General features: G+C 42.5%; 1 protein-coding gene across 5 annotated transcripts in view; it reads left to right on the forward strand.

Annotated features, from left to right (window-relative positions):
• The window catches only part of WWOX (WW domain containing oxidoreductase), a 934,855-nt gene that overhangs the window by 654,241 nt on the left and 253,873 nt on the right, over positions 1-26,741 (forward strand). The window contains exon 9 of one of the 5 annotated variants that reach the window (XM_008522448.2): positions 10,517-10,905. The exons of the other annotated variants lie outside the window; for them this stretch is intronic. Within the exon in view, the coding sequence (XP_008520670.1) occupies positions 10,517-10,558 (42 nt within the window). The 3' untranslated portion in view covers positions 10,559-10,905. Of the gene's footprint in view, positions 1-10,516; positions 10,906-26,741 lie in introns of those variants that run through there. 5 annotated transcript variants of the gene reach the window in all.

The following is a 26,741-nucleotide window of genomic DNA, read 5'->3' on the forward strand; positions in this document are numbered from 1 at the left end:
CACACACACACATCTTTTCTAAGCAAAATCAATGTCATAACAGTTTTGAAGCACATATACACATGCACACATACACACGTTTGATAAGAGAGGCAAATTGGCTATCGAGATGTGATTGCTTAAAAATAAGAGCCTTAAGAATAAAGGCAAATGAAAATAGATCAATAAAAGCCTCTTCTGACACTCTTGTTGGACCTTCTGGCGCTCCATCATTCTTAACCCTCACTTTCTTACTGAACATCCCTCCCATCTTCTCTGGATCTTCTGAGGCCGTCCCCCTGCCCACAGTCAGGATGGCTCATCCACACTTGCTGTCTGAACTGAGCAGGCCTGCTGGGCTCCCTGAAATGTGCTGATGGTTTCACTTCCCTTTGCAACCAACCCTTGTCATGGCTCTGTTTTGGTGAAGAAAGGAAAGAGAGCGAGAAGAGCGATGGTGTCTGGATTTGGTCTGCTCACTCATCGGTATTTCCTAAATTCCGACTTTGCCCAAACCAGCATCCTAATCATGCCCTATCTAAGTACCATCTGTGCTGTTATTTATGGATCACATTCTCACCCATGGTTTATTTTACCTAAATATGAACTTGAGTCCTGTTCGAGGTAACTTCCTATAGGTAATCATGGGTTTCATGTCTTTTTGTTACTACTCAGTAAAATGCATTCATAGCTCTTATCATAAAGAGTTTAGTCGATCCTTCTACCACCTAATACTGAATCTCCTTCCACCAGGGGAGCGAACCCCTCTTTGTTTCACATTTGGAGGGTTTAAGAAGGAGCACACAGTGGACCTCATTCTTCCAAATTTTCAGGATTTACCAGGTTGCTTTTCCCAGATCCCTCCAAAAGGTTGCTAGTCTGTTTCATAGTGAGTAAAATGTGTCCCAGGGGGATCAATGGAGAAGCATTTGGACATTTTTGCTCAGAAAGGAAATTGTTTAAATCCTCTTATTTCTTTTCTTTTTCGTAACCCGTTCCGTATACCCTGTTTTTCACCCCTGTTATCTCAGTGCCATCTGATATTTGATTAATAACATGCAATTTCAGGTTTAGGCACTATTATCTGTAAATCTCGGCATAACACTTTCAATTCCTGCCTCCCCTGAGTTCATTTCTTCCTCCTCCCCACACCCAGCTCGCAAGGACTCTAAAAGATTGCACTTCATTAAATTATTTTTATAATGAGTTCCTGTTACCAGGGAATACAGAGTTAAAAAGGTGATCTCACTAAAGGTAATTAGCATAAGACCTGCTGGACCTGTAGAAGTGACTGGATCATAATCAATAGCAATATGATTACACCCATGCAGCAATTATAAATTATTTAAAACACTACCCCTAGGTTACTGACTAGTTGCCTTTAAATTAAATTCTCTGTCAATAATTGATGCAAAGAATTAATGTGAGAACACCTTCAGTTACTGAAACTTTTTTAAGGTGGCATAAAATATTGAACTGTTGCCCGTCATTAGCAGCTAGGCTGTCTGTTTGCTGTAACATCCTTCTTTTCTAAATTGGTCAAGAAAGACTCTCAGATCTTGAAAGATGACAAATGATTCTGAATCCACTGCTGGATAATCTAAGCACACTGAAATGCCCTAATAGAAATTTTATACGTGAACCCAAAGAGAAAAAATAATAACTGATTTTATTTCTTAGTCAATTCTAACAAATATATAAGCAGACTTGGTTTTCTTGAATATGTTCCAGTTTTTTGATTTGGCCAGTATGCATTGGAAAAGGTCTTACCTAGCTGGAGAAATCATGGTCTATGATATTTAAGCAGTCAGCAATCATCAAAAAAAATCTAGACCTACAATAACATAAAAAGTGTGTCTTTGATAAAATGGGTTATTTTCCTTGCTTAATTAATGTTTCTATTTACACATCGTCACTTGCATAACATTGTGTCCTCTTCCACTCTAATTCTCTACTAGCCATGAGAACAGTGGAATCTAGACACTCATGTAGGACATTCAAGGGTTAGAAAGAAGTCGCTCATTAGCAACCCTGGCTCCTGTCTGATCTCACCAGGCAAGAGGCGCTCAGGGGACGGAAGTGATGCAAGAGATGAACCAGCTCTGAAAGAAATAATGAACTTCATTCATTTGTGTACTCTAAGCTAAGCCCTTTTTGAATACAAAGCCTGGTAAGATGTCATCTCTGTCCTCAGGCACTTACAGGCTGTTAAACAGGCAGTGTCCTTGACTTCTCCCTTAGAGACTGATGGAGAAACCTGGTTTACCAAAGTTCTCTGGTAACCAGAGCAGGGGCCCACAAAGCAGACCTTAAGGTCAGAGAAGCTTCTAGAATCAGGAGACCCCTTCTCCATTTTGGTGGGTAAACAGTAGTTACCCAGACAAACAAAGAGGCTCTCCAGGCTGATGGCGCACCTCCCACACAAAGACACCCGGAAGCGAAATGGAATGACTCACTCTAAGACTCCAACTAGAAAAAAAAGAGGCCCCTCTGGACCATCCAATGCCTGAAATGAAGGACGATGTTCTTTTATGTTTATCAAGCTCCCAATGCCCTATGAGGCTCAGGGTCAGGGCTTGAAAAACGTCAGCCCCTTGCCTTTTCCCTCTGGTATCGAGTTGGGATATTTGAGGCCAGCCTACTGGCCTCTCCACTTTCGGTATATTTCCTTTATTTTGATATAGTTGAGATTGACCTCTCTCTTCTTTTCTTTTGCTTCTTTGGAAACCATCCTCAGCCTAAAACGAATACCAGAAATGGAGAAGGGTGGGGTTATTGCCTAAGATGGTTTTTCTCCCATCCACTCCTCTCTGATTCAGCTCCTGCTTCTTTCGGCTGCCATTTTCATTTTGCCTTGCAGCCATTGTCTTGGACGCTCTTCTATTTTCCTCCTTGCCTGGGAGGTTCTTTTGCCTGGGACTCCCTGCTAGTCCCAAAGACCTTTCTAGCACTGCTCTGAACTCACCAGCATTCCTCTTGTTCAAGAAAATGCTTTTCCTGTGTTGCTCTTTAGTGTGCCTTTCTCTGCCTCTCTCATCTTCACCCTTCACACTTTCTGTTCACACAGGTAAGAGGAAACTAAAGTTACATCGTGTCTTCTGTTTTCCAGCAACCTAGAACAAGATTTTCTAGACAGGTCTCTTGACTTGGCGCACAATATTTTCCTTGACGAATCCGTCATGGGCTGAGCAGATGTCTTGTTTGTCATGTACTTGAGTACCAAGTACCCCCAAATGCCACAGAATAATTTCTTTTGTTGTGGCAATTTTTAATGTTTACTTTCATTTCCCAGTTAGCTTTTATCTTTTAATTTAAAAAATTATACGTCACATACACACACCTAAGTGTCGTGTTGTGTTTGGACTCGAGCCTAGTTCTTTTGTCAACTCCAGCAAAGCAAAGGATGCCCTCCCCCTCACCATATATAAGGTTGAACATCAGAGTTATTGATTTTCAATGGTGCTTAACATGTAGATAACAAAGTCCCAGACTGGTTTTTTTGTGTGTGTCCAAATTATTGTAGTCAACGTTTCTACTGGTTGGAAATGCATGGACTTTGGAAGCCGACTTTCTGCTCTACCTAATTCATCATCGCAGCTGCAGTTCAGCCTGATTCTAATTTTTAACTCAAGATGATTATCTTCTTTTCATTTCCATGAAACAAACTGATTCATGTGTCGAAGGAGCAAGGTAGTTTTCACACCTGCCCAGCCTGCTCGTGTGTCTCTCAAGGCTGAGTGAGGCTGTGAGAAGAAGAGAGAGGATGGAAGGCCGTGTTAGAACTAAACAGGCATGAGGAAGAAGACAGGATTGAAACCGTGCCTAGCAAGTGTTTACAAGCACCTCAAGTTGACCTTCAGACCTCAGGACCCGCAGGCTTCGGTTTTCCACAATGCAGCTTTTGAGAAAAACGGTGACTAACCAAGCAAAGCGCGGAACTCACTTCTCAGAATTCTCAATCAGAAATTATCTGATGACTGGACCGATTCTGATTACCATGGTTCCCGCAGATCTACCCAGCACCTCAGTGACTCGGTATGCAGAAGGCAGCGATCCCGCGCATCCTACGCATCCTGCGCATCCTACGCATCCTCGCTGGCGGCCCAGGGAACCTATGCTTCCCATCAAGTCACCAGGCGCCTGTTTCCGAGAACTCACCCGTGTTCTAAGCACATATGTCTTATCTCGGCAGCACGATTAGGAAAATAAATTCAATAGTTTGCCTGCAATGTTTCCATCGTGAGGGTAGTAATTAGACATGTGCTAAAATGTAATATCCGCTTTTTCAAACCACATTTCAAAGTTGATAGCATCACCAGATTGAGAACACTTTTAAAAAGCTGGGTTTACCGAATTAAGAGAAATAAAATCTGCCTGTTCATCAGTGGATTTGTCTTACTTTGCTGTGGGTTTTTCTTTTCTTTTCTCAATTAAGTATTATTTAGAAAAGGACCCAAGTTTCAATGCAGGCAACATCTTCCTTTCTGATTTCTGGTTGCCTGGGAACGCAGTGGTTCACCGAAGAGAATTTGTATGTTGTCTCCTCACTTGAGGCAGAGCCTCATGATATTGTCTGTTCTGTCACATGGTGGTGGTGACAGCGGCCTAGCTCTTACCACAAGGCTTTCATCCTGTGGTTTTTTGTGTTCTTCTAGTCCACCATTCTGTCAACCCTAAATTTGCTGTCAAATTTGCACTGTACCCAGAAGAAGGCCTATTCACCTTTAAAAGTTTAGTAGGGGGCATTTGGAAAGAATTCCATTGAGATCCTGCTCAGTTTGGCAATGCAAACCTAAGTAAGTAAGTAATGACTGTTACGTTTAACTTCCTTCTTCTACTATTAGGTTGCCCATGGATCTTTAAAAAGTGCATTGGCTAGATAGATTGAGGAACACAGGACCTAAATGTACTACGGTTCTGGTAAATTCACAGATTCTAACAAAAATAAGTTTTCTTAAGAACCGTGTCAATTGATTCATAGTACCTGACTGTGTCAAGTTGAATGACATGCTCTCCTGCCAGGAAGCTGATTACCCACAGTTCAGAAAACCTCGATCTTTCTTTCACATTACCCCTGCTTTCTCTTCAAGGAAAAAAAAAATCTCATGAATTTCCTCCTTACAATAACAACATCCTAGGTCATAGATATTTGATTCAGCGCTTCCTTCAAGAAAAACACAGTTCTCAAACTTTGTATAAAAATTCCTTTTCACAGATGAATAATCACCAAAGATATTTCTGAAAGGACACTGAGAACACTCTGGCAATTGTTCTTTAAGAAAAAGGTAGAAACTGGGTTTTATAAGAGAAGAAAGTAGAAATACTGCTGGAGAGAAAAAAAAATATGCTAAATTATGTTTTGAAAATAACAAAATATTTCCAGAAGGTACCTACCTATTTAAAAAAAAAATCACCAAATTGTTTTCATAGATCCACGCAGTCATCCTCAGAAATAAGAGCTTGGAAAAAGGTTGAGGGAATGACTGGCTACTCAAAGCCATTCTGTGTTTACAAAATTGTGAAAAAGGGGCTGAGGCTGCTGATGGTAATTACAAGAATGGAGGCCCTTAACTGTGTGCCCTACATCCCTTATCACATTGAAGCCATACCACCGTCTTGAGAGGCCCTCATTGCTTCCCAACTTCTTCAGGTGAAGAAATTGCTGAGGCTTGATAATTAACTCACCCAAGGTCACATTGCTAATGAGAAGCAAAGCCATGATAATGACCTGGGACATATGACTCCTGGGTCCATTCTCTTCCCACAAAGCATGATTAACTCAGAGAGTAATTAATAAACAATTTCATAAATAATCTTAAAATAAAACCTCCAAGCACTTTCGTAGATTGGATTATATGCCGAAAAAGTAAGGTCTGTTTTACTAATATAAAATTTGACCTCTGAAGTTAATCTCTTGGCTAAGAGTGTGTGTGTGTGTGTGTGTGCGTGAGGGAGAATATTTATACACACATAGATACCTCTAATTGATGTCTAATTTTCATAGCAAATTTAACATATTTAAGGATATATAGTTCTCTGGATCCTGACGAATGTCCATATGTACACAGTCATGTAATCGCCACTACAATTAAGATGTGGAACAGTCCCCTTACCCTGCCTCCCCCCAAAATCCCATCATTCTCATTTCCAATAAATCCTTCTCCTCTCAGAGGCAAACACTGTCCTTTCTATCACCCAGCTTAGTTTTACCTGTCTGAGAACATCATTTAATAGGAATCATACCTCTTCTTTTGTGTCTGGCTTCTTGGGCCCAGCCTCGTGTTTTTGAGAATCATCCACGTCAATGTGTGTATTGGTATTCGTTTTCAACGCTGAGAAATGTCCCATTGTAAAAGGAGACACTGTTTATCCACGCACCTGCTGATGAGCATTGGGTTGTTCCTATTTTTCGGCTATTATGAGTAAGGCTGCCATGCATGTTCATGTATAAATTTTTTTGTGCACTTATATTTTTATTCCTTCTTGATAAACACCTAGTGTAGAACTGTTGGCTCTTAGGGTATGCATGTTTAAGTTTTTAAGATGCTGCCAAACTGTTGTCTAAGGGGGTTGTACCATTTTAAACTCCCACTGAAAGTGGGTGAGAGTTCATGTTGCTTCCCATCCTCGCCAATACTTGGTATTTTCAGTCTTTTTACTTATTACCATTCTAGTGGGTGTGAAATGGGATCTCTTGGAGGTTTAATTTCACATTTTCCTGATGACTAATGCAACTTTTTATGATCTCATTAGCCATTCATATATTTTCTTTCTGTGTAGTACTTGTTCACATATTTGGCTTTTTTTTTTTAACTGAGTTGTTTGTCTTTTTATTATTGAATTGTAGGAGTTCTTTTATATATTTTGGATATGTCTTTTTTTTGTACATATTGTGAACTTTCTCCTAATCTATGTCCTCTCTATTCTTCCCTTAATGATGTCTTTTGAAAAGCAGAATCTTTTAATCTTGATAATGTCTAATTCATCTCTTTTCTTTTCTTTTATGGTTAGTGCTTTATGTATTCTAAGAAATCTTAGCCAATCCCATGGTCCCAAAGATATTTTTCCTTGTTTTCTTCTAGAAGCACCATAATTTTAGCTCTTACATTTAGGTCCATCTCAAACTAATGTTTGTATTTGGTGTGAGGCAAGGGTAGAGGTTTACTTTTCCCCCCATGTGGCTCTCCAGTTGTCCCTGCATCATTCGTTGAAAGACTAATCATCTCTTTATTGAATTTCCTTGGCTCTTTCGTCAAAAATCAATTGACTGTGTATTTGTGGATCTATTTCTAGACTTTGCTTTTCCATCAAAATTTTAGGATCAACTTTTCAACTTCTTGTAAAAGACATGCTGAGATTTTATTTGGTGTGTATTAAATCTATTAATCAATTTGAGGAGGATTGAAATCTTAACAATACTGAGTATTATAATCCATGAACCTGTATCTCTCTATTTAGGCCCTCTTTAATTTCTCTCAGTGGCATTTTATAGTTGTCAACATAGAGGTCTTGTACTTTTTTGCTAAATTTGGTATTAAACATTTTGCTTCTTATGCTACTATAAATAATATTTTTAAATTTTTTTGAATTGTTTGTTGCTAATATGTAGAAATAAAATTGATTCCAGCAAACTGATCTTATATTCTGTGACCTTGAAATATATTTATTAGTTTCTTCTTCTTTTTTTAAGATTTTCTTTTCTTTTTTCTTTTTTCTTTTTTTCTCTTTTGTTGAGGAAGATTGGCCCTGAGCTAACATCTGTTGTCAATCTTCCTCTTTTTGCTTGAGAAAGATTATCACTGAGCTAACATCTGTGCCAATCTTCCTCTATGTTGTATGTGGGATGCCACCACAGCATGTCTTGATGAGTGGTATGTAGGTCTGTGCCTGGCATCGGAACTGGCAAACCCTGGGCTGCTGAAGCAGAGTGCATGAACTTAATCACTATACCACTTGGCTGGCCCCCTCTTTCTTTTATTTTTTAGCCAAGAAAATAGTCCATTTTTATTCTGGTCCCATGGGTATATCTAGGAAATAAAATTAATAATAAAATGATACATTTATCATAAGATTTTCTATGTCTCCAAAAAAAGATAGTTTTACTTCTTTCACCCTGATTTTTATCACATTTGTTTCTTTTGCTTGTGTTAATGCACCGATAGAGCCACCAGGAATGTTAGATAGAAGTGTAGAGAGCAGACATCATTGCCTTATTTCTCCATTATGTATGATGCTAATTGTAGGGTTTTTTGTACATGTTCTTTATCAGATTGAGGAATTTGCATTTAGTTATAGTTTGTTGAGAGTTGTATTATAATTAGGTGTTTCTGTGTATTTTATATTCTCGTTATTATTTTCTGTGTATCGAAGAGAGGTTAGCTCCTTTGTAAAAAAGCATTGATGCTGGGAACCTGACTTCAGATCTTTGAGCTGCCTAGAAAGACAGCCGGGGCAAGTTGCTTATTTCCTCTATGAGTCAGTTTCGTCATCTGAAACTGGAAAATGTATACAAAGAACTTACATAGTGACTGACACATAGAGAGCACTGCTTAAATGTTAGCTATTCTTTTAATATTACGGCATTTATGGAAAAAATGGGTTTTATGTTTCAGCCTCATGAGAAACACTTGTCTTAAACACTAAGAACATTAGCCCTATCATCCCCTGTCCATTTTAAAGACAAGATCTAACCACTGGTTTATGGGTTAAATTGATAGACTTTTATGGCTACCCAAAATGGCTCTACTTTTTCACATTCCACTTTTCCAGTTTTAAAAGTTTAAGTTGATCTGTGTGATCCCTGAAGAATTATGTGCAAACTAGCATTAAGATGAAAATCTTTTATATTTGTTCTGTAGCTTGAAAAGTAGTGCATGGTCTGTTTTATTCCACTGGCTCCTAAGGTTCAGGTATTAACATAAATACAGCCCATTAACACTTGTTCCTCTCTGTCAGGACATAAATTAAGTCTGCAGGTGTTCCATGAAGCTGTACCCTCGGTACTAATTAAGCCTTGATAATTAGGTTTGTTAAATTCAGGACTTTAAGCTTATATTCCCTCTTTGGGTTACCAAAACAGAGAAGTGCAACATACAAACCCTCCCCCCACCTTATTTATTTATTTTTTTTTTCTGCAAAGAGCTTTGTTACTTTTTCTACATTTTATTCTTTTTCTTCTTATTATTATTTTAAATAAAGAAGGAGTCAGTAACAAACTCTTCACCATTTTGCCAGAGTTGGGTGTAAACCTTGGGAGATCTGTACTCTTGTTTATGATGAGATTAAAATCTTTTCTTCTGCTGTTTTGTGTCAGCACAGACACTGTAGTGGAAAGTTTCCAGCCTGGCTTCTCCATCTACTGAACGTACCCAAATCTGTGCTTTAAACCCAAAGGAACTGTCACTCAAGAATGCATGTTGTTATCGTTAAAAACTATGCATACAATCAGCTCAGCCCCCAAGTAATTTGTATTTGTATTTCTTCCCTTAAAAAATGAGACATTTTGTTAATAGGAAAGTAATATTTTAAAATGAAGAGATCCTCTCTAGCTGTCAAAAAATTCACAGCAGTCTCTATTCCCATTGGAGTTTCCCAAACAGAGATCCTGATTTGGAGGATATTTTGTGGCTGTCAGGTTATTTGTAACCAACACACAAACCACAAAATCATCTAATCAAAACAGATTTTCTCTCCAGTTCATCTTTCCTCTTCGGTTGCTTTATAAATCTATTACTCATCAGATCCGATGTTTGGTGAATGCCATTTTTCATTTTGAATAAATGGAATGATAAAAACAACTCTATTAGCGCAGCTTTCAATAATATTCATGGCAATCACGCTAACTTAATAGCCTCTCTTCTTTTATTTGAGGCGTATTAAATAAAATTATACTTTTAATCAGAAGCATTTTTTTTTTAAAAGAACAGTTTGTTCTGCAAGAGACTGCCGTAATACAGATCCATTTCATGTTTTCTTTAGCATTCGCTTCCCAAGAAGACCAATAATTAATCTCTCTAGAGGAGTACTGGTTTTCATGAGCATTCATATTTTGCACTTTCAAAGAACTCATTCTATAGAACAGACCACTCCTCTCTTTTCTGACCCATCCTCTCTTTTAGAGTTTGCTCGCATCTAGAAGCTTCCATTTTCTCCTTCAATCATGGGATTCAAAGTCTGTCTTCAAAGTCCAACGTGCAAAACTCATGTCCCTCCCCCTAATGACAGCAGGAGAGAAAGGAGTCACAGAGAGGAAGAGATGGACTTCGAAGGAAGTAGTTTAGCAATAATCCAAAAGTTTGCCTTTGTTTTGCCAAATGTGGGAGGGCAAAAGATCAGAGAGGATGTTTTTGCAAGGACAGACTATTTAATGAAAGTTTTAGACTATACGACGTTATAGAATATCTTTAGAGAGTGCTATTCACATAGGAATGGGGCATTTTTGTTTGAATTATTTCTGCTTTTTTCCCTTCTTCCCTCTTCCCCTTCTGTTCTCCTTTTTCCTTTTTTTTTTTTTCTTCTCCTCCTCTTCCTCCTTCAGAACCAGCTGGCAGTCAGGACTCTACACCTGCGTACAATCTAATGCTGTCGCTGCTCGGTGCAGCAAAGGGACAGCAGGATTTTCCACGAGTGTCGCTTACAAATCTGAGCAGGCATCAAGCAAGCAGTGTCCCTGGGCCCCTTGCTTCTGGAGAGGCAGGATGGAGGAGGGCGAAAACCTCTTGGTGTAGAGGTAAATGTTCCTCGCATATTTCAGGGTCGGCCGGCAGTTTATGCATCTAAATCCTACGGGAAACACCAGAAATATTTCTCTTCTTGAAAATCAGACAGTCTGGCAGCAGACCCGTTGTGTTTGAAGCACTCTTACATCCTCTACCATGTCAACAACTCAGCCTCCATTACTTTGCAATAAAACCCCACCAAATCCCTGTGTATGTTTTTTTGGAACCGCTTCTCCACCGCGTAATTGATATTACGGGGAGGGGAAGTGCTCTGAGTAATATTATTCATCGAGTAAAGGGTCACCACTGATTAATTACCTCAAGGACGAGGGGATGGTGATTTTTTCTCTTCACATTGGGAGCCCCTTGTATCCCGCAGCTCCACGTGGGGCAGGGAGAAAGGCGAAGGCTCAGAGGTCGAGGAAGAGCTGGGGTTAAGGCATTTCAAAATGTCAGGCAGCTTGCTAGACTGCGGCATACCAGGCCTTCCCCCATGATGGCAGCGTGGGCCTGGGCCAAAGTGACACCCCAGCAGAAAACCTGACACCAGTTTCCAAATTTTCTCTCTTACTCCCTTGGGCTGCAACCCGCATGCCATGACTAAACCAACAGGCTGGGCTCTGCAGAAACTGCAAGACCAGAGCAGCTCAGTATTTCCTGCTCAGTGAAAAAGGCCAGCTCCTTTCTTAGTGACAATCCACCTTCCCACCCACTGCCTTCTAAGAATGAAAGCAAATCTGTTGTGCTTTTTTTCTTTTCCCTCCAGTCCCGGCCTTGATTTGCATGGCTATTTTCCCCCCTCCAACTAATTTTAGCTTCTCAACTGAAGAATAAGGGAAAAGTGAGTAAGGACTGGGGATTTCTCCCAGTGCCTTGCAAAACAGGAGTTTCTGCTGGGTCAGGGCTCAACTTTCCTTCGGGACTCAGCAGGAGACCTCACTCCGGGCATGTGGCTTCTTCAGGCTGCATTTTCTCAGCCCTTAAATGAAGGAGCCTGGATAGGTCACCTGTGAGTTCCTTCCTAGCTCGCTCACACTAGGAGCGCAGTGCATTTATAAGATAATTTGTCCAGGGGCCGGCCCTGTGGCGCAGTGGTTAAGTTCACACATTCCACTTCGGAGGCCCAGGGTTTACCAGTTGGAATCCTGGGTGCGGACATGGCACCACTTGGCAAGGCGTGCCTGCTGTGGCAGGCATCCCACATAGAAAGCAGAAGAAGATGGGCACGGATGTTAGCTCAGGGCCAGTCTTCCTGAACAAAAAGAGGAGGATTGGCTGCAGATGTTAGCTCAGGGCTAATCTTCCTCAAAAGAAGTAATAATAATAATTTGTCGAGTGTGATAATTATTCATTCAACAAACACTCCTTGAGAACCTACTGTGTGCTGTGAGAGGTGCTGGGGAGCCTGAGGTGAATAAGATCTATAAGTCAGAGCATAGAAAACAACGCTTGGAACTAAATAGAGGAAGGCTCTATAAACGCTGCTGGTGTGATCCCAAACAGCGTCAGACAGGAGGGCTAACCAAGATGGGAATGAAGTGCTGAGAGAGATCTCACCCCTTCATGGAGGCGCACAAGAAAAGAAGCTTATGTGAATTAGGGAAGTCCTAACCTGCTGCATTAGCTTTTGAGGAATGAGGGGGAAAAAAAAAAAGATCAATAGTGACCAACACTAATTATTTTTTAAAAAGTGTTGAAGATTTTTGATTTTTGTAGTAGACACTTTATCCCGGAAGCATGAAGTCTATGAAATATAAGCCTGTGAAGAAAGGTTTATCAGCTTTGCATCAGTTGCTTTCTGGCTTTGTTGACGTTCGCTGATGAAAGACACTCGGTTTTACGTTTCTCTTCTCTGCTGCTCCTTCCACCCCAGCCTTGGGAGGTAATGATACTGTCAGTCTCGCTGGTTTGGCTGAGGATTCAGAGATACTATTTTGTGGAAAGGGCTTAACATACCACCTGGCAGGTGGTTATTAGCCACTAATTGCTCAAAAAATTCCTACACCAATAAGCATCTCTTACTATTATTATTGATGTATGCATGGATTTCACCAACATGCCACCCACACATCTTATGCCGTTGCTAATTCCAGGGTAACCCAAGTATGGAAGCTGCTGTGCTGAGAGCAGACCCTTAGATTTAACCCTAGTTCAGTAACCCCCTCACCTTTAATTATTCACTTTCAGAATTTATTTTCTTTAACTACAAAATAAGCTTGATAGTGTAACAAGGATGCTAAGGATTCTGGATAATTGTAATAATGGGAATAATAAAAATTATAATCACGATAGCGTATACCATGTCGTGTCTTGGGTTCCTGTGAGATTCCGGGCACTGGGGAATGTTCCATTTAGTTCTCAGAACTCTATGGACTGTGGTTATTCCCAGTTTACAGAGGAGAATCTGAAGGTACAAAGTAGATGAATGGTTTTCTCCATGTTACATAGCTAATGCGTGGATATTCCCTGTGGCTGGCGATGGGTAAAGCCCCATTACCTATAACCTTTACATGCACACCACCTTTATCCTATTATCAGCATTATCTCTTTCCTGAGAAAAGTGGGGGACACCCCCTTTGAAAGCAAACAGGGAAAACCTTTCTGTAGAAAATTTCTGCTAACCTAGCAACAGACACAAAGTCAAACTATCGTTATGACTTTTCTCTAAAGCAGAAGTAGCCACTTATAGATGCTTTTGTGATGTCATCACTTGGATGATCTCGTACATGTCCTCTTTGGGTAGGGCACAGTCACTAAGAAGCTGCACGCTTCCTTCACCAGGTTCAGCCTGCCTCCCATATTTTTGTGCTATGATTAGAGCGACCGTATAATTTATCATCCAAAGTGGGACATTTTTGAGAGAGGAAGGGGGCAGGTAGTAACACTGGGACAGTGGGCATCAATCAGGACATCTGGTCACCCTAGCTGTGACCATCATCCTTGCTACTTTCTAAAATTCTCAGGCCTTCTCATCTAACCTTTTTGTCCATCTTTGGTTCTATGCTACTGAATCCTTCACGGTTTAGGGTGGGGGGATAACCATATTTTTCTCCTTAAAAAAAAATCGCTTTTCTTTTTTGTATCACATCCCTTTCCTGCGTGGTGCTCTCATTGGTTCTCTGCATTCTATCTTTCCGTTCTCCCTCTATCTCCCAACAGAGCGCTCATCCTAGAGTGTTATATAGCTGCATACAATATATTGTCATTCTTTTTTGCTTTTAACTGGAGTACAAATCTCTGTGACTTGTATTTTTGTGGTCCATTTAAAAATGTGGTGCCACGAGGCCTTCAGTGGCCATGGCCTATGGCTGATCCTATATGAGGGTTTGTGCCCCTGGTCACCAAGCTGCTAGTCTTCCGCTAGTCTAAGGATAGACCTTGAACTTTAAGATGTGAGCTGCCTGAGTGCAAGAAGAATAGTATCCTATTTATAAAATTTACTTAAAAAAAAAAAAACCTCTTAAGAAGACGTGCCAAAGGGCCCTTGATTTCAAAAGTTAGTTGTGTAGGGGAGAAAAAGAGTTTTCCTCTGCCCTCATAGGATCCTGGCTGGGTCTGAAAATTAAACTGACAAAGACAGATTAACATCAGAATAGCATACAAGTTTATTTGATGTAAGTTTTACATGGCATGAGAGCCTTCATAAGGAAATGAAGACCTGAAGGAAGATTAGACATGAGTATTTCCATGATAGATGTGATGAAGAGCCGACGGTCCTGGAGAAATGCGATAGGTTCAAGAGTGTGGATGAGTGTGGTAAACTGGGGGAAACAAAATTCTTTTCTGGAGTCCCTTTGTCTTCAAAGGGAAGGAGTATATTTTGGGGTAACGTTTCCTGAACCCTATCAGTTGCATGAAACACCTTTCCACCCAAATTGCCAAAACGTGGCTAGAGTTATCAGTGTTAGACCAGCAGCTCCCAACCGTTCCCAGCTCCTCCTCCCATATGTTAATTAACTAAAGGACCAAAGGTCCAGAAAGGAGAGTTCTCTGCTAGGCCTTTAGGAATGATTCCATTAATGCTCGTGGCATGAGTGCATGCATGAATGAAGGAATGACAGTGGGCTGCGCTACTTCTGTCTCCTTGGTGACAGGTTTTGGATAGATTCAGGAGCCTGAGGGGAATGCCCCCTAACTCCTGTGCACCCAGGATTCCTCAGCAAAGCTTCAGCCTCTGGGACAGCTAGGGCAGCAAGGAGCCACCATGGAGGTGAATGATCTTCCTACACCTTTTGAAACACAGCTCTTCTGTGTCCACAAGGGAGGAGTAGGAGGAACAACAGAATTTAGCTTGAGAGGAAAGCCTCTTGGCCTCGAATGAGATGACTTTGTTGCTACTGTTAAAGCCCAGCAGGAAGGGCGCTTTGATATGTAAATGTGGCCTGATAAAGATTTCCTCTGCTCACCCCCCACCCCAGCTGGGATCCTCTCCCGGGGAAGAGTGCCCCAGCCCCTCCCATCCCAGAGCCCCGCTGTGAGCTGTCTTTCTGGGTTTGCATCCCTTGGTTGTCCTCTGCAAAATCAGGCCCCAACTGCAAAGAAGTTTGTCATGATGCCAGAAGGGACTTATTCCATCCTCCGCGTGAGTGCACCCACTTTAACTTCCACAAGTCCCCTTGGCTCTTCTGTGATAAGGTCTCCTGACCCTTTATCACCCAGGTTTTGGTTTGTTTGCTCAAAACCAGCACTGAGGGCAGCCGGGAATACTGTGTCAAACTCCCTGATTCTACAATGCTCTCATTCCTCTGTGTCTGTGTGAATGAATAAATAAGGAAACAACTACAGAAATAAGCTATTGGCAAGCAGTGATAAGTACTGTTTAGGAAGTAAAATGGGGCAAGTGAATAGAGTGAGGGGGTGTGACTTTAGATGGGGTCCAGAGGGCTTCTCTGAGGAGGTCCCATTTAACCAGGGCTGAGAATGTGATAGAGCCAGTCTGAGGGAGACAAGAGAAGACCAGCCCCTAAAGAAAGAGGGAGCAGCAAGCGCCAAGGGGCACGGCAGAAGAGGGATTGGCGTATTCGCTCACTGCAAAGGGCTATGGGGCTGTGGGGCGGGACCCCAGTGAGCAGTTGAGAAAGGAGAGGAAGCTGGGAGCAGCTTGTGCACAGCTTTGCCTGCCTTGGGAAGCAATTTGGAGTTCATTTCAAGTGTCCAGCTATTTGAATCAAGCCCTGGCACACTAACACTGTGGCATTTGTGGTACCCAAATTGCAGGGCAACTAGGCTTTATAATCTTTGGTTTCTCAAAACTCAAGCTATTATGAAGGCCAACTGTGTACCAACCTCCCTATTTCAGAGCCAATAAGCACCTTTTTAATGCAAAAATGCATGTAATGTAAAAGTATGTAACTCACGTGGCTATTCTGTGTGGCCCACAATGAGAGGGGGGCACATGGACAAGTCGAGATGGCCAGGGGAAAAAAATTGAAAATCCAGATCCCCTTTGGTAAGAGTGGCCTTCGAGCTTCAAGTGCTCTCTGTTCAGCTGTTGAGATTGTTATTAAACTTTATGGACCATAAACCCCATGGAAACAAGGAGAGTGAACATCCCTGCTATTACGAGAGTGTCAAAACAGGAGCCATATTTCATGGCCTGAAAAGTACGCACAGTTGGCCTCCCGCAAGCCCGAAGTGCCTTCTGGCTGGTTTTAACCCTCAGCCTTTCTTTCACTTCTGAATGAAACCCACTGTTTGCTACAGAGGCTTTCTGGAAATGATAGTCCTCTTAGGTGAAAGTTCCCTTTCCGAAATCTAGGTGATGCGGGGTCCATGAGCCGAGGAATCAAAGGAAAGATTTCTTAGACTCTCAAGATCTGGCAGTAGTGCTCTTTTATTTAGAGAATAGTGTGCAGTAGCATGGGGACAGGACCCATGGGCAGTCAGAGCTTCTGCTGCCGCCGCTTCTGCTGCCCCCGCTGGCATAGGGACAGGGCCCATGGGCAGGCAGAGCAGCTGCTGCTGCCCCCACTGGCATGGGGACAGGACCCATGGGCAGGCAGAGCTGGTGCGTGGGGACAGGACCCACGGGCAGTCAGAGCTCCTGCTGCTGCCCCGAGTTAAGGGTTAGGGCTAATTTTATAAGGCATGGGTACGTGACTTATTTTTACTGGAGAAAAGAAAAGATGATGTAAAAAGTCATTAAATGATTTCAGTGCAGAGGGGGTCGTGGTCATATAACTTTAGATACGAATCTGGCCATATAGATCGGCATGTAGGTGAGGATGCCCTGTGCTTCTTTCCCTGGGGCAGTCCTAATTCATACCATAAAAAAAGTCCACTGGGTCGTTTAGTTTGGCATGTAGGCCAGGTCACCTTGGGCTTCTCTAGCTGGGGCAGCCTTAATCCACATCATAGGCACAAGCTCTGTTTCCTAAAAGGATGTGATCTTGACATTCATCAGCCTCTGTGCCCATCCCACAGATATATTTCTTGCCGGGAGCACATAGTTCATTCTCCAAACAAAAACGTATGCATCCTGTTTTAAGTGAAGCATGTAGGTTGTGCCACACAACAGCTTAGTCCACTTTTGAAGAGGCAAGCAAACAAGGATCTGAGAAGTTGCCAGGCCCGTCTAAGGCTAGTGACTGTCTAGGAAACAGTGAGTACCCCTTGGCAAATGGTACATTGCATGCCTATTTCCAAGGCATTCATTTGGCAAAATAAGTTATCAAGCTAATTTTAACGTTATTTCTCTCTGAGGTTTCATCTTCCCTCCTAGGTACGTACAACAATGAAATTCCACCTATATTTTGTAATAGGATCAAGTTTTGCAAAGTATAGTTACATTTGCTTTAATTGCCCAAGAAACCCAGATATCATGAATTCGTGTTATCTTTTTTGTTCCTTGGTTGGTTGGTTGATGAATAGGTATGGTAGTACTGGTGTTCTAAATGTTCCTCTCCTCTCCTTCTGGGGATGACATTTCTCCACCTCCTTGAAGTCAGGCATAGATAGAAGAATTGCATTGGCCAAAGAGACGTGAACAGAAGTGTCACTTCAAGGGAGAGATTTAAAAGCCAGGACATGGTGATTCAAGGCTTTTCCCTAACAGTATGATCATGGACTCACGCGATGACATGGATCCTCCCTCATCCGGGGTCTGAGTGACTAAGATGAGCAGAGCCCTCTGCCAACCTGTTCTGGAATTGTAGTCTGAGCAAGAATTAAGCTTTTCTTGTGTTAAGTCACTGAAATTTGTGGGCTGTTCCTCCTGCAGCAGAACCTTGTCCATCCTGACTAGAATAGAGTATGATGTTTCATGTTAGTACATTGTATTGAGGTCTTTCATTTTCAGAGCAAAATTGGATGATTTTCGGTCAGATAAAGTTCTTTACCCATCACAACTACTTTTCCTTTTTCTTTTTCTTAATGGCCTAGGTTCACCTACCTTTGCCTTTTGTGGAGACAGAGAAGTGCCAAAGATGACAGTGGTTGAAGGATAGCGAACTAGGAGGAGATAGAAAGAGAGAAGTGGCTGAATCTTTTGGTGACGTAACCAAATATGACTCTTAGGACCTTTTCTTCCCAATGGCAATGTGGTAAGAAGCTCTACCGCATCCATTGTTCTCAAGCTCAGTGTGTACAAGAATCGCCTGAATAGTGCTTGTTATAAATGCAGATAATCAGCCACCACCCCCAGGGATTGTGTTTCAGTAAACAAAAATGGAGTTTGGAAATCCAAGTTGTGAACAGGTACCCCAGATTGGTCTGTGGGCCTTACACTGAAAAACCACTGGACATAGCAGGCAAGTGTGCTGGCTTCTAGAGCCAAAACAGCCTGGCTGTTGAATCCAATGATGGTCTTTATTAGTTGTGTTAATTTGGGCAAGTTTTTCAGGTCTCTGAGCCTCAGTTTCTTCATCTGTGAAGTGGAAATGATACCATTATGGGTTGCTGGCACATAATCAGCACAAAATCAATGTTAGCTCTGCATTATCTGAACTGAACAGAGCTCCAAGTTGTTTTTAAGCTTTTTCTATTATTAACAATGGTGATATTAATTGAAGGCTTACTGTGGGCCAGGCACTGTGCTACGCATTTTACATGCATTGTTTGATTGAATCCTTGCGACAACGCTCTGAGGAGGTCACTGTTGTTATCTGCCTTTTGCAGATGACAAGTCTGAGGCTCAGAGAGCATCCCCTGGGTCACACAGTTAGTAGATGGTGAATTGAGGGGTTTTCTTCTGTACCTTCTCCTGAAACCACTTCCTGGAACTCCCTCAATTGTGTTGCTGGTGAGCAGAAAGCGCCAGTTTCTCCCCTCTCCCTGGGTGCCTTGTGGGAGACATAATCAGCAGCATTCCATCCCCGGCACTGTAATCGAGCATGGCAGTCTAGGGAAAAACACCTTGTGAAACTTCATTTCTTGTCATTTTATGCTCCCTTTAATTTTCATTTAAGTTCCCCTCTGTAAAAGGCAGTCCCTTCAGCTCTCATAAAACTTTATGGTCTTTACTTGTGATTAGGCAATGGTAAAATTGATTCCTTAAAACCAACTTCTAGTCAAGTTATGTAATTAGCCAATAAGGGAGACTGAGACGGTAAGATGCACCAGGCTCTCCCCTGAAGAGGTCACACATATTATCATTGGTTAGAGCCGTATCTTTAAAACACCATCAGCTTGGAAAACACTATCCATTAGCAAGAGATCAGAGCAATGAGAAACCTCAAAAGGTCGCACAGTCCATTTTGAGGGCTCCGCAAAGAACTCGGCATCCCAGAAGGACGATTAGCCTTCGAGCTCTGGGGCTGTCTGAGAGCACAACAGGTCTGCATCTTTTTTCTTCAGTGAATTAACCCATTGGATTTCAGCCCGAGCTTTTGCTTGCCACATCCAACATGTCACATTACACCCTGCCGGAAGAGATTTTGGTTTTGATCATGGGATTGCCATAGCTGAGGCAGCAGCGTAGGGAGGTCTGAAACAAGAACTTGGAGGAGGCGAGCTTGTGATTCCTTTCCTGAAGGGGTGCTTATTACTTTCCGTGGCAGAGGCCCTGAGCACATTACCAAGCCATTTCCCTCTCTTCCTGGCACACAGCTAGATTGTGTTTCCCAGCCTCTCTGGTGTTAGGAGTGGCCACATGACTGGGTCCTGGCCAGTGGAAGGGTGGTGGAAGGATGTTGGCCCTTCTAGGTCTGACCCATCAATAGCTGCCGTGCACAACCCTCCATACTCCTCCCCTGCAGGTCTGGAAGCCACAAGTTAAAGATGCTAGGGCCACCAGATGAAAAGGTCCAAGGCCCCTGAGTCACTGCCTGGAGCAAAGCTGCCCACTGATCAGGAATACCAATTTTGGCTGCTATGTGAGCAGGAAATCCTTAATCGCATCACAGCAGCCAGCGTGACTGGTTAACTAATGTACGTGCTCATGCTGCTATCTTTGATAAGGAATTATGGCCAAAAGTTTGCTGATATTGCTGGACAATCTGAAGCAGGAGAGACTGAGGCTTGCCACCACATTTGGAAATGGAGTATGACCCCATCATTCTGCTCGGGGTACGTTATCTCCTCACAGGGCTCCTCCCTAACTATCCTGTCCAAAGTAACCACCAACATTTCCTCTTGCATTTTATTTCTCTGCCTAGCACTTAGCACTATCTGATATTATCCATCTGTCCATCTATCCATCCAGTCATTTATTGCTTGTTTATTGTTTTTGTCCTCTCATGGACTATATGCTTCAAGAAAGCAAGAAAGACATCATCTGTCTCATCCACTCTTGTGTCTTCATCACTTAGAATAGTGTATGGTACACAGGGGGAGCTTTATAAATATTTGCTGATGAATGAATGGGGGAGTTGCAGCTTGAACACTGTACTTTTGAGACAGTTCCAGTTTCATGTAATTTTCAGTGAAAAGGATTTCTTACATGAGTAAGAATTGAGATGAGAATCGATGCTTTCTTTAATTGAAATGTATTGAGTACTGACTTTGGGCCAGAAACTGTGCTAGGCCTTATGAATACACATGGCCGTGTCCTTGAGCAGCTTTTGGTCTGGCTGATGGAGCGACTAGACTCAGGTAATTCCAGGGTCATGTGGGAGGCGTAAGGATAGTGGTTCATACCAGAAATATGGAGAATGAGCATTTCACCTGGTCTAGAAGTTTAGAGAGGGGGTCTGGGGGAAGATAGATGATCCCTTGCTGGTCTTGAAGTATTAGTGTTAAGCACGCAAGGAATATCGGCAAAAGTTATATTCTGGGCCGAAGGCACGATAGATGAAACCACGTGGTGTATACAAGGAGCTACCAGCAATATATTTTTATTAGAGCATCAATTATGGCTCAGAAGTGATAGGGGATGAGGTTAGAGAGATAAATAGGACATGGATCACTTGACATCTTTGTATCTCAAGGTGAGGAGGTTGGGCTTAAGTTGCTCTTATGATGGACTGGAAGAAGGTGAGGATGAATGCCAGTGTCAGTGGTGGTGGCATGGAAAGTTGTGGTATTTTACCCATGGTGGCCTCCAATGCGTGAGGGAAATAGGAAGTCAAGTATCAGCTGAGAATAAGGAAGGCACAGGTTAGGTGGGGCCTAAGCAGACCTAATGAGGTACCAGTGGTGTTTGCAGTCCATCATGACCTAATCACCCCCTAAAGGTCCCACCTCCTAATACCTTCACACTGGGCATTAGGATTTCAACATATGAATTTTCTGGAGACACAAACATTTGAACCATAGCTGGTAGCATAAAGCACTGCCACCAATATTTTAACAATAATACTTGATCTACCTCTAATAGAAAAATATAAAATAAATGAGATAGAAATTTGTGTTGTTCTCATGTAAAAAATGCCCAGAGGCTATCCAGGGCTGCATGATGACTTCCTGTTTGTGATGGACACTCTCATTGCTCCTCCATCCTTAGCTCTCCCTTACGGTCCAAGATGGCTGCCTGAGCACCAGCCATCCCCAGCAACAAGAAGGAGGGACAACAGAAGAGGGTGTAATCTCTCCCTTTAAAGGAGACCTTACTGAAGGCCGACGCAGTGTTTCCCTCTGCAACTTAGTGGTAAAAATGGAGGCTGAGGAATGGAATTTTCCCGTTTCGAAGCAGTGTGCCACAGCCGGGATCTTGCTATAGTGGCTCCCAACAGCTGCAATGTAGAAGAAAGAAGGCGTATCACTGATTTATCAGAGTTCAGCAGTTTGCAAGGCAGAGGGAGAGGGGGCAGCAGAATTGAGAGGTGCTGGTGAGCAATCAGTGTGTTGACACAGTCTGCTCACAAGACCAATTAGGGAAGTGAGAGCTGGAGGGGCTGGATGCCAAAGGCCAAGTATGGATCAGCAAAAGCAAGAGATATTGGAATTTAAGATTTCCAATGTGAAGAAGATCTGAGTGGTGACAAATTCTGGTTTCCCACCTTGAGAGCGGGTGGCTGAAAAATAAAGATGAAGATCTGTAGAACTGACCAGATCAGGGAGTCTAGGCTAGGATATTGGGTGGGTCAACCAATGTCCAGGTAATGAAAGGATGTATGACAGAGAGAAGATTGAAAATTTATAAATAAATTTGCGAATCAGTGAAAGAGTGCACCAGGTGTTCCGATATTTATTACAACTGCCATATTCAACGGAGATCGAGTGGCGGCTTGAACTCATGTTGCAATTAAAAAATTGCTCTCCAATATTCTTCACACCTCTCCCCATTGCTTCTGTTACCATTCTCCCCAAACCAGATCAGGGTTCATTTGACTGGTACAGATTGAGAGGGTTCCCTTTACAGGTCCATTCCAGTCACTGAGCATAGAATTTGGTCACCTAGTCTTTCTCTCTGCTGGTTGAATTCCATAAGAACTGAACGTTGTGTATCTGCAATTCAAAAGACCCCTTCTGCGGGAGCCTGGGAGATGTTTCCATCTAAATAGCTTAATTGTTACTCCACAGGGCAATCATAAATGTAAATCGACTTAATATGGCTTGATTGCCAGCGATGACTTTGTCTAAGACGCTAGCCACCGAGTCCTACTCAGAACGTCCTGGGCAAATGCAACCCTGCAGATGAATGGACCAGATGTCAGCAGGAGGGGACTGGGCATTTCAGATTAAGAAAAAAAAATTACGCTGTGACTTTGCTGGTTCCTATCAGTGAAAATAACGGATCGTGTGTCATTCATTGACTCTGAAGACAAACCGATCACCCACCATTTGGGGAAGGTGCTTTTGTGTGTCTCTCCTGGACCAAAACTATTCTCTAAAGAAATTTCTTCATGAGCTCACATCCCATTGTCTGCCCTGATCAAACATTTGCTTGTTGGATTCATTTTCATAGGGAACTTGTTACGGCTCCCGAGTGCATATAACGCTCAAATCTTCCACTTCCGATTCTTAATCTCTGTCATTCGGCTTTGTAACAAGATAAACACTCCAGGAAGAAAAATGGAAGAAGTCTGAATTTTAATTTGCTATTTCTTCACACACACAAAACACCCTAAGCTCAATCAATGCCCAGAAATGAAGGCCGATAGATAATGATAGCGGGGGGGGGGGGGGGGGGGGGGGGGGGGGGGGCTTCGCATTTCCCACCTATTGTTTCAGACTCTAATTAGGAAAAGGGAATTCGGGAGCATTGTCCTCTCCCAGGGTGCAGACACGATGTTATCATTGTGTTTACAGCGGTGGTCAGATTCCCAGCACAGTGTACGCCCGCCGGGGTAACCGTCCCATCTTGATAGAACAATGCTTTTAGCCAAGTCCTAAACACACCGCTCAAGGAAGACCTTATGCTGACGGCAGGGAGGAAGCGACACGCTAACAAACAAGTTTGCAGGCCAGGAAGTTTTAATCAGTTCTTTCTACTACAGGAGGTATGATGGATGGGAGCCCTGTTTCAGAGGGGTTTCCTTTAGATAAAACAATAATACCATACTCTCAAGAACCTCGTTCGACAGCAGAAAGCTGTGATTAATCCCCCAAAAGTCAAACATGGAAAGACTGGCAAGATGAGATTATTTGCTGAGTATAATTATCCACAATTATCACTGAAAGAATTTGGGGAAGGGGTGCTGGATTCTACTCTTAAGGGAAAAAACTTTGTAAAGGAGGATTATGAATAAAGTAGCCATATAATTTACTATTTAATCAATCTTGGATATTTTATAAAGTGAAAGGAAACTAATAATCATTATGCCAGAACAACAGGCATAAATTAGAATTGTCCCAGACTAGTAGGGATGAAGGATTACTCTGACTCTTAATAAAAAGGCAAGCCCAGCCACAATAATCACAGATTTGAAAAGAACTGAAGTAGCCATGTCTGGGATAAAGGCTAAGCTAAATCATTGGTAGATTCTGGGAAAGTTTATCCAATTGTAACAACTCAGAGCGAGGAAAGTAGTTTCCTCTTTTCCACTCTATGGAGATGCCAGTGTTAGACGCTTCCTATTGCAAGTGAAAGAAAATTCACCCAAACAGGCTTAAGTAACTGGAAGATTTAGGTGTGACAAGGAGATCAGGTAAAGCTTGATCTAGGGGCCAATTGATCAGGACTGGATTTCTATCTTTCATCTCTTGATTTTATTTCCTCAGCATTGGCACCATTTTCTGACAAGCTCACTCTTTGGATTTCAAGACACCTGTCAGCATCTCTAAACCACATCTTTCCAGATTCAACCCGGTGGGAAAGGACCGGAGTGTCTCTTTTCCTGGGGTTCAGTCTGACCCAGCTTGGATCACATGTCCATCCTTAACTAATCTCTGTGGCTAGAGAGATTTGGAAGATTGGATAGGTTTGAGTCACAGGACTCACCCGGGAGCACCTACTGCAGACCACCCAAAGCTCACGACAAAGAGTTGAGGAGGCTGTGGTTTTGTAAAGTCAAATCCGAGTACCATTATCAAAGGAAGGAGGGATAGTTTGGTGGTGGAGCATCCTCAACAGCTATCCTTTGTATACCTCTAGACCTATGTAATTCCTTTTGCGGTCTTAATCAGCGGGAGCTGCGTCTCTGCTTTTGTGCAGTCATTAGGCAACATCCATCTGGTCTGACAGCTGCTAGCCCAACACCTGATTCTTTTTTTTACCCAGAACTTTGTGAAGGCAACAAACCCTTCAATTGGGGGTTATCCCAACCCCCTCGACCACTACCAGCACCACCACCACAAGATACATTTCCATCCCCTTGCTACAGAAGCCCGTGTACTTGAACTTAACCACTCGTCACACTTGTAACTTGCTATTTAATGTCTGTCTTTCCCACGTGGCTGTAAACTACAAATGGGCAGGGACTGTTTTTCTAGTTCATCGTTGTGCCCCTAGAACCTACCACCATACTTCTTTTAAGAACCATTCCTGAATAGTGACTATTTTTTAAAGCATTGACAAAGCCCAGATCATGGAATGAAAATGATCCTCGTAAAATTTAGCAAAGAATACATATAGATCAAGAAATATCAATCTCCTAAGTGGAATCTTCTGCACATTTCGTATTTCTCTTTTCTAAGGAGCCCTTTCTTAACGTGTGCCTATGAAATCTCTCTCTTTTCAGGATTGGCTTCCTCTTGTGTAGAATCGCACTATTGTCGCTTTCTGGCAGGGCTGGAATAAGGCTCAGTCATTCTCGGTTGCAGGGCCCATATCCTTTGTCTCTGTTCTGAATGTGTTCCAAGGTCTCTGCAAGGATTGGCTGGCTTTTATGAGATGGGCTGCAACACGCTTGCTACTCCTTGGTGCATCTCTGGCGGTATTAGTATATTAGTTTTATTACTAGTGATGATACCAGCTGATGTTGATTGAGGTCTGTGGGATCGGCTCCATCCTGAAAGTCCTACGCAGGTTACCTTACCCAGCCTCAGACCCTGGAGGGTTGTCCTCTCACTTTCCTCATTTTACAGATTAAGAAATTAATGCCCGGAAGAGTCAAGTTTCTTGTCTAAGCTCTATGTCACAGGTCGAAATTGCCTTCTCTCTCGAATTGGCCTGGTCCTACATTATCAGTGCATCCAAATTTGCACATTTCACGCTGTCTTTCCTGAGCAGCCTGCTGCAAGAAGACAGACAGATGGTTAATTTTGTTACATGTGATAAGAAGAGTAGCCTTCTGCTTGGATCCAGGGCAGAAAAAACTCTGTAGTCTAAGCTAGAAACAGTCATAATGACACTTCCTATGTAAGCTTGTTAAGTTCAGTTGTAACAGCAGTCAAGGGACTGTTCCAGTTTATCATTTCCAGTTCACACTGATAAGTCACCTGAGGTCCTACACTAAATTCAGTGGTAGAGAAGTTGGTGGTAAAGAAGTGTTAATATTGGTGCAAATAACAACAACAGGAACAAGAACCGCAATAACCAACATGAGATCATCCCTGGGACATCCTCTTTAAAAGCCATCCCTATCTTCGAACAGCCATCGTTACTCTTAAGTGGCTTCATTTTCTTACGTGGGGATCCTGGAGACGCAGTCTGAGCCAATGTGTTTGCAATCCAGCCTGTCAAGCAGCTTTGGGATATATCAAAGCCCGCTCTGAGCTGAAAAATGATTTAGAAATACAGAGCAACAAACACATGGACTTATTACTGTTTTCATCCTTCTCCCACTTTTGGAAGGGAAGAACTGAGGGGTACTGTATCAGTCAGGAGAGACGAGGTGTGCTGCAGTAACAAATGACCCCACAATCTGCAGGGCTTACCAAAGCAAAGAGCAAGTCCTTGTGCATACTACACAGCCATCAAGAGCTGGCTCTGCTCTTCATCTGCTCACTTCAGGGACCAGGTTGATGACACAGCCTCTCTCTAGGACTCGTTTCATAGGGGAAAGAGACAAGACAAGCTCTTAAAACTTCTTCCTGGAAGTGACACCTATCATTTCAGCCCTATTTTATTGGCCAAAAGAAATAACCTCATCACTCCTTGGTAGGGATGTAATCTCTCCCTGGAGTGGAAAGAAAATAATTGTGCACAATAATATTGTCCCCTGTGGGTGCTAATATGACGTTTCTTCCTTGTGCCTGTCCCTGTCCTGCTATCCCAGATCCTAAGGTCCTAGCCGCAAACAGTCCTTTGAACCTTAGTTCTCACTTTTCCCCAAAGCCTGAATG

The sequence above is a fragment of the Equus przewalskii genome, chromosome 3 (assembly GCF_037783145.1).
Source record: "Equus przewalskii isolate Varuska chromosome 3, EquPr2, whole genome shotgun sequence".
Classification (NCBI taxonomy): domain Eukaryota; kingdom Metazoa; phylum Chordata; class Mammalia; order Perissodactyla; family Equidae; genus Equus; species Equus przewalskii.